General features: G+C 39.7%; 1 protein-coding gene across 1 annotated transcript; it reads right to left on the bottom strand.

Moving 5' to 3' along the window:
• Positions 1–226: 226 nt before the first annotated feature.
• cUnh1orf50 (chromosome Un C1orf50 homolog) lies at positions 227–11,287 on the bottom strand. The gene is made up of 5 exons (XM_084316613.1): positions 11,151–11,287; positions 9,589–9,704; positions 6,880–6,966; positions 2,611–2,742; positions 227–1,278 (listed from the first exon to the last, which is right to left on the bottom strand). Exons 1-5 carry the CDS (start codon positions 11,197–11,199, stop codon positions 1,093–1,095), a joined length of 570 nt encoding a protein of 189 aa, XP_084172739.1. The 5' UTR covers positions 11,200–11,287; the 3' UTR covers positions 227–1,092.
• Between the last annotated feature and the right edge of the window lie 285 nt (positions 11,288–11,572).

Genomic DNA, 11,572 nt, shown 5'->3' with positions numbered 1-11,572 from the left:
CGCTTGCGCCGATCGGCCACCAGATGGCGCTCCTGAACCGCCAGAGAGCTCAGTGGGTCCTGCTGGTGGATCTCAGGCCAGCGGAGGGACATTATGAATCCGATCGCAGATTTTTGAAATATTGATATAAAGACGACGTACAGCGTCCCCCGGCAACTTTAGCATGGCCAGCAAAGACGTCAAAGTGTTAATGTAAAAAAAACAATCCCACAATTTCATATAAAGCAATTAAGACGTTTAATAAATTAGAAAAGTGTTACCTTGACACAGTGTATGATGACAACAGATAGGACAGACTTTGATGACACTTAGGCTATGTTCACACTGCAAGCCCCGGTGCTAAATTCAGATTCATTACTCGGATCTGATTATTATAATTCTCATGTTTTTTTTAAAGTTTTATTTTTTAAATGTGACCAAGATCAGATTCCAGTGTGAACTGGTCACGCTCCTGAACTGACCGCATGCACAAATGAACAATAATTGTGACAAAGTTGCAAAAAACCTGATGAAAGTGGCCCGAGTCAGAATTGAAAAGATCAGATTCCATGTGATTTGTGCCGTTCACACTGTTGTGGGAAAGAAACAGGTCAGAGTCATATACAGTATGAGCAAAATAAAATCTGATCTGGGCCACTTTCTCCTGTGTGAACGTAGCCTTAAAGACAATGGGTCTCATTCTCCAACGGACTTACGACAAAAAGGGCTTTCTCTTAGTGCCATTTGAGACCTTTTCGGGCAAGACATGAATATATACAATATTATATAATATTAATTATATATGTTTTATTGGGACGGTTGGTGAATCCCAAAATCGGCCCGAAAAGGTCTCAAATGGCCCTAAGAGAAAGCCCTTTTTGTCGTAAGTCCTTGGAGAATGAGACCCGTTTACAGTAATACTTTAAGCACCACAAAAGGTACTAGTAGCACTAAAGCATTGTGTAAAACGATGCTTTGATGAGCAGCTCCATGGCAAGTATGATTCATACAGTTCAGATACTGTAGATAAATCTGGCACTTCAGTGTCCATTTAAGACGTATCATTGACATCCACTATGCAGCCAGTGCTCCAGTCTACGTTCCTACTGTCCTTTACTTGGACAGGTTCTCAAAGTTGGGCTCTGCACAAGACGGCAAGGCGGTCTGCTGACTGAGGAGTTTGTCCATGATGGCGATCTCTGCGTCTCTCTTCTCCACCTGGTCTATAGGGGTCCAGGACATGTCGTACTGAAGCTTGTATCCACCAAGGTACTGGTGAGGGCAGCTCGGACCCCATTCCTTCAGAGATATGAGAAAAGGTGAAGGGAAAAGTCAAATATTAATGTTGTAATAATATAATATTGTGTCACTGATCAGGAAAAGAAACGTGTATTTCTTTTGGTGTATATCAGAGAGCTCTCCTGTTAGTGCAATTGATCTATTTCGAAACCCCGCCCTCACACAGTCATTTAGTTTGACAGTTATTGAGAGTGAATGAGTTTGAATGTGGCCACCAGTGATGTCATCGGGGACATTGAATCCTTGTGTTGTGTTAATTACAGCTCCAATTGCCATTTTGTTTCTATACTCAAATAATCTTGAAGCAATTCAGTCAACAGTACCATAAAAGTGTGGGGTTTCAATACCCAGCCCTATTCCTATACATGTGGAAAAAGAGGACAGGTGATCGCTCTGGACCTGTTCAATGGTGAAATGCAGCATTAACCCTTTCACTACCACACTACAAAGGGTTAACCCTTTCACTACCACACTACATAAGGTTAACCCTTTCATACCACACCGCAAAGGGTTAACCGTTTAACTGTAGTGTGGTAGTGAAAGGGTTAAGCTTCTGTAGTATATTAGTGAAAGGGTTAACTTTCTGTAGTGTGGTAGTGAAATGGTTAACCTTCTGTAGTGTGGTAGTGAAAGGGTTAACCTTCTGTAGTGTGGTAGTGAAAGGATTAAGCTTATGTAGTGTGGTAGTGAAAGGGTTAACCTTCTGTAGTGTGGTAGTGAAAGGTTAACCTTCTGTAGTGTGGTAGTGAAAGGTTAACCTTCTGTAGTGTGGTAGTGAAAGGGTTAACCTTCTGTAGTGTGGTAGTGAAAGGTTAACCTTCTGTAGTGTGGTAGTGAAAGGTTAACCTTCTGTAGTGTGGTAGTGAAAGGGTTAAGCTTCTGTAGTGTGGTAGTGAAAGGTTAACCTTCTGTAGTGTGGTAGTGAAAGGTTAACCTTCTGTAGTGTGGTAGTGAAAGGTTAACCTTCTGTAGTGTGGTAGTGAAAGGGTTAACCTTCTGTAGTGTGGTAGTGAAAGGTTAACCTTCTGTAGTGTGGTAGTGAAAGGGTTAACCTTCAGTAGTGTGGTAGTGAAAGGTTAACCTTCTGTAGTGTGGTAGTGAAAGGGTTAACCTTCAGTAGTGTGGTAGTGAAAGGGTTAACCTTCTGTAGTGTGGTAGTGAAAGGTTAACCTTCTGTAGTGTGGTAGTGAAAGGATTAAGCTTCTGTAGTGTGGTAGTGAAGGGGTAAACCTTCTGTAGTGTGGTAGTGAAAGGGTTAACTTTATGTAGTGTGGTAGTGAAAGGTTAACCCTTTGTAGTGTGGCAGTGAAAGGGTTAAAGAACCATGCCAACCTTAGGAGAGATGATGGAGAAGTATTTCTGTCCAGTCTGTCTCTGGTAAAGATAGTACATGTTTCCCGGTTTCTTCACTAGGTTACAGGCAGCATGGTGGAGGTCAGCATCCTTCTTAGCGTCCTCCAACACCTGCAGAGAAAAACAGTGAGAGAGAGAGAGAGAGAGAGAGAGAGAGCATATGATTGTTTCACGTTGTGTTTTATTTGTCACATATAAAGTGCATGTACATTATAGTGAAATGCTTGGTTCTGTATGACCCTCCTGAGATTTGCTTCATACTAAAGAAAAGTTGTAAAAGACCAAACACTATACAAAATGTACAACATGCTAAATGCTCAAATTAGGTAGAAGAGGTAGTGCAAATGCACCACATGAAAATGTGCTTACTACCTACCTACCCCTCCTAACCACCAAATGTGAAAACACATCTTCCTGTGTATAATGTTTTACTAACAAATTAATTATTAACATATCCTGTGTATAGGACTAGCAAAGATTTGACATGGGAATAACGATATATATCCTATTCCAGTTCCATGTTGTGTGCTAGAAACAGAGGAGTGTGGGCGACTACACAATATAACAATTCAAAAAAAAAATTGTACATTTGTATTTAATAAAACGACAAGCCATGTCTCACAGAAGCAGATCACTGCTCGACAATTAAAGTTTGATGTTTGTTTTCACTAGTTAGACAGTAGGCTGAAGCAACGTCAGACACGGTGACATTGTGCAAAGCAAAGTTAGTAAATTAAGTAACTGCATCATACATCTTTTTCTAAATTGATGACACGTCTAGTTCATACAATGTTATGGAACGCTTATAGCAATGGTCGGGGTGAATACTCTCTTCTGATTGGCCGGCGGGTGTGCGTTAAAACCGTTTAATGCACATGTAGTTCGGCTCAAGATTAATCACAGCTGTAAATTAATCTGCTACCAAACATGATGTGACCATAGCTGGCTTGCTAGCCAGACATCTCCTGGTCCCCAAATCAATGCTCTGCCTGCTGCTGTGACCTCACTGCCACCTCCACTACCATTATATGCGATATTTGCAACAATGCTTAGTGCACTTTATATCCTTCTACCACTACACTGTGAACTGAATGTGCAATACTGCCTTATTTTTCTACTTTATTTATCTTTTTTAAGATTCTTTATTTTAGCATTAAACTTTTTCTTAAATTTTCTAATTCTAGTTTACGTCTATATTTTGTGATTCTGTGGACTAGCAAAGTAAGATTTTCATTGTGCGGTGGAACTGTTTGTTTAACTGTGCATATGACAAATAAATATCTGGAATATTGAATAACTTGTTTTCATGTCGAATATGCGTGGCAGCTGTATCACTGTCAGTTGACTTGTAGCCTCAGGTACATTAAATGTGAGTTGAATTGCAAGGATGGGATGTACATGGAGAATAATCCTTGCACAAATATATGTAGTATCCTTATCCTAGTCTATTAGTCAGTCTGTCTAAAGAGTGTTAATATATACAATAGTATATTACACTAGATACCTCTGGTATGGTGTCTCTGGGGTTGTCTAAAGAGTGTAATATACAATAGTACATTAGATACCTCTGGTATGGTGTCTCTGGGGTTGTCTAAAGAGTGTAATATACAATAGTACATTAGATACCTCTGGTATGGTGTCTCTGGGGTGGTCTAAAGAGTGTTAATATACAATAGTACATTAGATACCTCTGGTATGGTGTCTCTGGGGTTGTCTAAAGAGTGTTCATATAAAATAGTACACTAGATACCTCTGGTATGGTGTCTCTGGGGTTGTCTAAAGAGTGTTCATATAAAATAGTACACTAGATACCTCTGGTATGGTGTCTCTGGGGTTGTCTAAAGAGTGTTCATATAAAATAGTACACTAGATACCTCTGGTATGGTGTCTCTGGGGTTGTCTAAAGAGTTAATATACAATAGTACATTAGATACCTCTGGTATGGTGTCTCTGGGGTTGTCTAAAGAGTTAATATACAATAGTACATTAGATACCTCTGGTATGGTGTCTCTGGGGTTGTCTAAAGAGTGTTAATATACAATAGTACATTTACATTTACATTTAGTCATTTAGCTGACGCTTTTATCCAAAGCGACTTACAAGTTCTGTGCGACAAGACAGCAAGAAGGGTATAACTCTATCAGCTGAGTAACAATGTTCATCAAAGTGTTGCGTGTTACAGTGTAGGTTAGTTTATTAGGACAAGTGCATGACATTAAGGTTAGTCGGGGTTAGATTTTTTTTTTTTTTTTATCATTTCAGATAATGGTTGAAGAAGTGAGTCTTTAGTCGACGGCGAAAGATTGGACGGGATTCGGCTGTCCTAACTGGGATGGGTAGTTCATTCCACCATTGTGGGGCAAGGACTGAGAATAGGCGGCTACCTCTGGTATGGTGTCTCTGGGGTTGTCTAAAGAGTGTTAATATACAATAGTACATTAGATACCTCTGGTATGGTGTCTCTGGGGTGGTTTAAAGAGTGTTAATATACAATAGTACATTAGATGCGTACCTCTAGTATGGTGTCTCTGGGTCAAGGTTTGCAACAATGTTGCTGACCAGGTAGGATGTACTACATCACACTATTCCATGAATGAATTAATGAATGAAAACTTAAGCACCTGGAAAAGCGCTATATAAAATGGATGTATTATTATTAAGCTATCAAAACCAATTGCCTTTAGCTTGTCCATTAGAATGGAGTGATTGACAGTGTCGAAGGCCTTTTGTAGGTCCAGCATGACCATGCCGCAGTATTTGCCCGCGTCCACCTCTTGTTTGATGTGGTCGTTCAAATAGAGGAGGCATGTGTCAGTGGAGTGGGACGTTCTGAAGCCAGATTGGAATTCGTAGATTAGATTTTTTTCCGCCAGGCACTTTTCGACCTGTTCGTAGACTATTTTCTCCATGACTTTCGAGATGGAGGTAAGAATAGAAACAGGGCGGTAGTTGCCTGGGTCTAATTTGCTGCCCTTTTTGTGCAGAGGGGTCACTCTCGCAATTTTGAAGTCCTTGGGGATGTGCCCCTGTTTTATAGAGAGGTTTATTATGTGTGTGATGACTGGGGTCATCAGTGCACTTACATCAAACACCATCAATTGTTTTGTTACGCAGCCATGACGTATATTATATTACAATATGCAGCAGCATCCCCTGTTGTGGTTGGTTATTACTCAACGCATTCTTTTTTATTGTATTGATTTGGGGACAATGAGATGTCTGGTGATCAGGTTAGCCTTCACTAGCATTGTGGACTCCTTACATGACATCACAGCAGCTTCATGAAACTGCCGTTAGGATAGAATTAGGAGAAAACGTGCCAAGAAACGTGATACCCAGCCGTTAAACATTTTTCCAATACTCTGTTTCATTAGTATCAGTATTTAGAATAATAGCCTGATGCCGTATTGTCTATGAGTTGAGTAGATGTGTGACCGGAGCGTGAGAGTGAGAGAGAGATAGCGCACGCTTTGCATAGTGGCCGTGTCAACAGTGTCGGCTGAACACACACAAAGGTATTTTCCACATTGTCTGTTTGTGATTCTGCCTAAAGTCAGGACTCCACAATACGAGCGTTTCATCTCCATTAGTGACTAAAATAGATGTGTGCGAAAGATTATTGTGGTATAGTTTTAGAACCGGCATTCTGATACTTAGGCTGGTATCATTATCAAAGTCAAAATGTTGGTATCGTGACAACACTAGTTAAAATAACACGCCAACATTTTGGGAAATTAGCTTATCGTCTTCTCCAGAGAGACAAGAAGACATACCAGTTTCCTCTCTGTGCGTTCAGTAGAAAGCTATCTGGCTGCACGTTAGCCTAGCTTAGCACAATGAATGGAAGCGGACAGTGAAGGGTAGCCTAGGCATTGTCCAACTAACACCTCTCCCGAAGACTACCCGTCACTGTCCGCTTCCATTCAATGTGCTAAGCTAGGCTAACATGCAGCCAGATAGCTTTCTACTGAACGCACAGAGAGAAAACTGGTATCTATCTTCTTGTCTCTCTCTGCAGAAGACGGTAAGCTAATTTCCCCAAATGTTGGCGTGTTCCTTTAAGTCAAGTCGTAGGTGAGCAGTGACCACAGGTTTCTCATAATCTAATATAATCAGAATCTAATCATAATTAGATCATCATAATAATAATTGAATCGTAATATAATATAATCATATTTGCCTTGTCCTGACTGGGATTAGGTCCCAGAATGTCCTGTTATCTCAGGAGGTCACCAATCCCAGCCTTACCTTCCTGGCCTGCTCCTGTAAGTACCTGATCTGGTCAGCGATGACCGTCAGTCTATTGCAAGCGTTAGCTTTGACAAAATCATCTCCCTACAAAAAAACAATAGAGAACAACTTATATTACATTTTACATTACATTACATTACATAGTAGCATAGGCATAGTAGAAAGTAGTATAGGCATAGTAGCAAAGTAGATAGATAGTAGTATATACATATTAGCATAGTAGGAAATAGTATAGGCATAGTAGCACAGTACATAGTAGTATAGACATATTAGCATAGGCATAGTAGTACAGTAGAAACTAGTATAGACATATTAGTATAGTAGGAAGTAGTATAGGCATTGTAGCACAGTAGATAGTAGTATAGACATATTAGTATAGTAGGAAGTAGTATAGGCACAGTACATAGTAGTATAGACATATTAGCATAGTAGTAAAATAATAATAATAATAATAATAATAATAATAATAATAATAATAATAATAATAATAATAATAATAATAATAATAATAATAATAATAATAATAATAATACATCCATTTTATATAGCGCTTTTCCAGGTGCTCAAGGATGCTTTACATGGGTAGAAGGGACAAAACTATGGCAAAACAAAAACAGAACAAAATAATACATGACAAAATAAAATAAAACTGACAGAATTAAAGGTCAAAAGCAAGATTGAAAAGGTGGGTTTCGAGGGCTGATTTAAAAGATGTCAGGGTGTTTGCATCACGGATATGGCTGGGGAGGGCATTCCAGAGGGAGGGGGCAGCAGCAGCAAAGGCCCTGTCGCCCCAGGTCCGGAGCTTGGTTGTGGGAGATGTTAGGAGGTTGGCATCAGCAGACCTAAGGCGACGGGTGGGCGTGTGACGGTGGAGGAGGTCGGACAGGTAGGGAGGGGCAAGGTTGTTGAGGGCTTTAAATGTGATGAGAAGTATTTTAAATTGTATCCTGTATTTGATCGGAAGCCAATGGAGGTCGTGGAGGACAGGGGTGATGTGATCAGAGCGACGGGTGGAGGTGAGCATGCGGGCAGCAGAGTTTTGGACATATTGGAGTTTATTGAGGATAGTGTTTGGTGAGCCGTAGAGGATGCTGTTACAGTAATCCAGTCTTGATTAAATGAATGCATGAACCAGTGTTTCAGCAGCGGAGAGTGATAGGGAGGGGCGGAGACGAGCAATGTTTCGGAGGTGGTAGAAGGCCGTTTTGTTTATGTGGTTCACATGGGGGAGGAAAGAAAGGGTGGAGTCCAGGATGATGCCAAGGTTACGGACGTGAGTGGAGGGGGTGACAATGGAACCATCAATATTTAGGGGGAAATCCTGGGTGTGGCTGGTGAGGGATTTTGGACCGATAATGATGATTTCTGATTTATTGCAGTTTAGTTTGAGAAAGTTATTTTGCATCCATGTTTTGGATGCAAAATAAAAAAAACAGTCAAAGAAAATGTAAAATAAGACAGAAAGATGTTTTTTTTAACAAGAGATGATTATATAAAGGCCAGTTTTGCACATACTTATTTCAATTCATTATAATAAGTAAATTACTGATAAATCCAAATTATTGAATGATTATATCAATAAAAGAAAATAAGAGTTGTTCCGATACCGATACCAGTATCGGAAATGCCACCGATACTGCCTAAAATGCTGGTATCGGTATCGGCGAGTACACGTAAATTCTAGCCTCCGATCCCATGACGTCATTTATCTCCTGCGGAGAGTGAGGATTATAAAATGAACGTGTTTTAAAGTGTGATGCTGTTTGTCATTTTAACAGCAGATACACCTTCTTAAATTCCATTGTCCCGACAGAGCATGTGACGGGGAGCTCGGACGGGATGTGTTTTGCTTGCTGGTGTTATGATAGCATTAGCTGAAAAGCTAGCTAGTTGGAACAACATCCGCTTTAACGTTACATCAAATCAGATGATCGCCTGTCCTTTCTCCAGGACCTGACACTGTCCGCCTATCAACAATAATGCACCCATGGTGAATCGTATTTAAGTCAAGTAGCTACTGACTAGCGTTAGCTGACTAACGTTATCAAATGTCAATGTGAAAACCTTGCGGGGAAGACGAGCTAGGTCAGCTAGCTTAGCTTGATAACGGTACTGTGGTTAAAGTTGGTGCTATTCATAATCCAGCAATAATGGCAGCAGACCTGCAAGCAAAGTACAGCAAGTTCCAAGTGCCAAAGGATAAGAGTCTGAGGCGGAGTCTCAAAAGAGAATGTTGAATATTTATTTTGCATCGAAAATCACAACATGAACGTTACTACTAGCCAGAGCCTCTGCTACTAACAGACTGGGTAGCGAGTGCAACACCGTCTAACGTCCGTGTGGATCATTGGAGTAGGGTATATCTGCAGTGCCGCAGCCCCATACTCATTGATTAATGATACTAATACTAATCTATACAATCACCTGTTGTTGAATAAATACCATTACTTTCTAGTTATTACTAAAAAACAGTATATATAAAACAGTATCTGTAAAAAAAAAAAAAAAAAAATTTAATTTATATAATATAGTTTTTTTTTTTTTTTAATGTATGCACTGGTATCGGATCAGTATCGGTATCGGCCGATACCCAAAGCTTAGGTATCGGAATCTGATCGGGAAGGAAAAAATGGTATCGGAACACCTGCTTATATTCTGAAGACGCAGGGATAAGCTAGTAGAGGTGATAAAATCCATCCATACCTTCTGTACTTGTGAGGCGAGGGCAACGAGGTCCATGGGGTCGTCTACTCTATTGGTCTGGTAGGAGCTGACCAGTTCAACACCACTGGGGGCGCTACTGGACTCCACCAGGGTTACTGCAAGCAGGCAGGAAGGGGTCACTGACATGCACATCCCTACAGGTCTCTGACTGACTGAAACCAGTCCAGTGCAGTGTGCGTGTGTGTATGTATGTATGTATGTATGTGTGTGCGTGCGTGTGTGTGTGTGTGTGTGTGTGTGTGAAGTCCACGTACAGTTAGTTATGAAAGGCTCTGGTTATTTTGCATCGATTTTAATTTCTTTTAGAAAATCAACTGTGATGTTAAAACATACTTTGCTGTCTACTGGTTCAGGTCTGTGCGTTCCATTAACTGTTATCTGTAACGTGACAGATCAGATGATGATGATGATCTATAATTATTACATTCTTTTTTATGATAATAAAATCTTTATTTTAATTATTGTTTTTAAACAAGTATTCAACTCAAACTAGATCCATACTAGAAAAGCATCTAGTATTATTATTAATATAATATCTACAGAGGGATTAGTGGATAATGTGCCAATCAGCAAATATGAACAGATCATGGTCACAGCTGCTTCCACTTTTAGTTCAAGTTCAAGTTGTTTTATTTGTCACATGAGTATATAAAGTACATACATTACAGTGAAATGCTTGGTTCTGTATGGCCCCCCTGAGAATGTGCTTCATACAGTAAAAAGGTAAAAAGAATAAAGTCCAAACAGTAAACACTATACAACCTAAAGTACAAAATGCAAACAGTGAGGTACAAAATGCTAACTTTTTAAAAGATGTGTCATATGATATCCTGGAGTTAAAATATTGTAATTAGTCGTTATTGGCTTCTAGGCAGCCTACGGTTAATCAAAACAATATTTTATATGAACTTTTCCGGTTGATTTCAACAGACATCCAATGAGCCATTGATTGATTGATTGAAAATTTAACAGATTGCAGAATGGGTACAATACAGTACAGCTCAATACACACACTTGTTAAGGGGATGCAGACCAGAGAAAGACTTTCGTCTTGTTTACACCATGTTGTTACGTTGTTATGTTTGATTGATTGATTGATTGAAAACTTTATTAACAGATTGCAGAATGGGTACAATACAGTACAGCTCAATACACACAATTGTTAAGGGGATGCAGACCAGAGAAAGACTTTCGTCTTGTTTACATCAGGGTCCCCCATTTTCAATTCATCAGGACATATATGACATACATGACATACAGATAGTCAGTACTGCTACATACATCTATACATTTATGACATACCAGATTTGCAAATACAGTACTGTTTGTGATACAGAAGGAGTCAAGAAAAGGGAGTATATACATTTGACGTAGAAACTGTACATTGCTGTACACTTGCTACTATAATGTTCAGTTATCACGTGCGAGACCATACACCCAAACGGGTTAGTCGAGTAGGATCGACTAATTATAAACTAATGTCACGAGCCAGGAACGAAGAGAACAAGAAGCAAACGAGGAGAGTCTCGACCTGAACCTACCTTTGGTGGCTTTATCAGGTTGATTCGGAAGGCTTACAGTTCTGTCCATTTTATTATTGTCTTTATAGTGTGCAGTTTGCTGCAATGTCTGTAGTATCTCTTGTGAGAAACTGTTAGCGAGGGTCGGTTAGTTGTGTTGTAACCAGTAAACATTAAGCTTACAGAAAGGGGAGTTTCAGGGCCTCAAGTCTCCTCCCCCATTTTGACTACAATTGGTGACCTAATTTGTGCCCGTTTAAAATAACAGGTAACAATTCAATTGATCGAAGACGGGTTTCCCCACCTTTCAAAATAATTATGTGAATAGGTTATTACGTGGATATTGTCACTGTTATCACGTGTTCTTTTTTTTGTATACTTTTCCTATTTGTATTATGTATGGTATTTTTGATCTGGCTTTTGAAGCAGCTATCAACTTGTAG

The sequence above is a fragment of the Notolepis coatsorum genome, assembly GCF_963971535.1.
Source record: "Notolepis coatsorum genome assembly, chromosome: 6".
Lineage (NCBI taxonomy): Eukaryota > Metazoa > Chordata > Actinopteri > Aulopiformes > Paralepididae > Notolepis > Notolepis coatsorum.
This window is presented reverse-complemented; position numbering and strand designations above follow the sequence as displayed.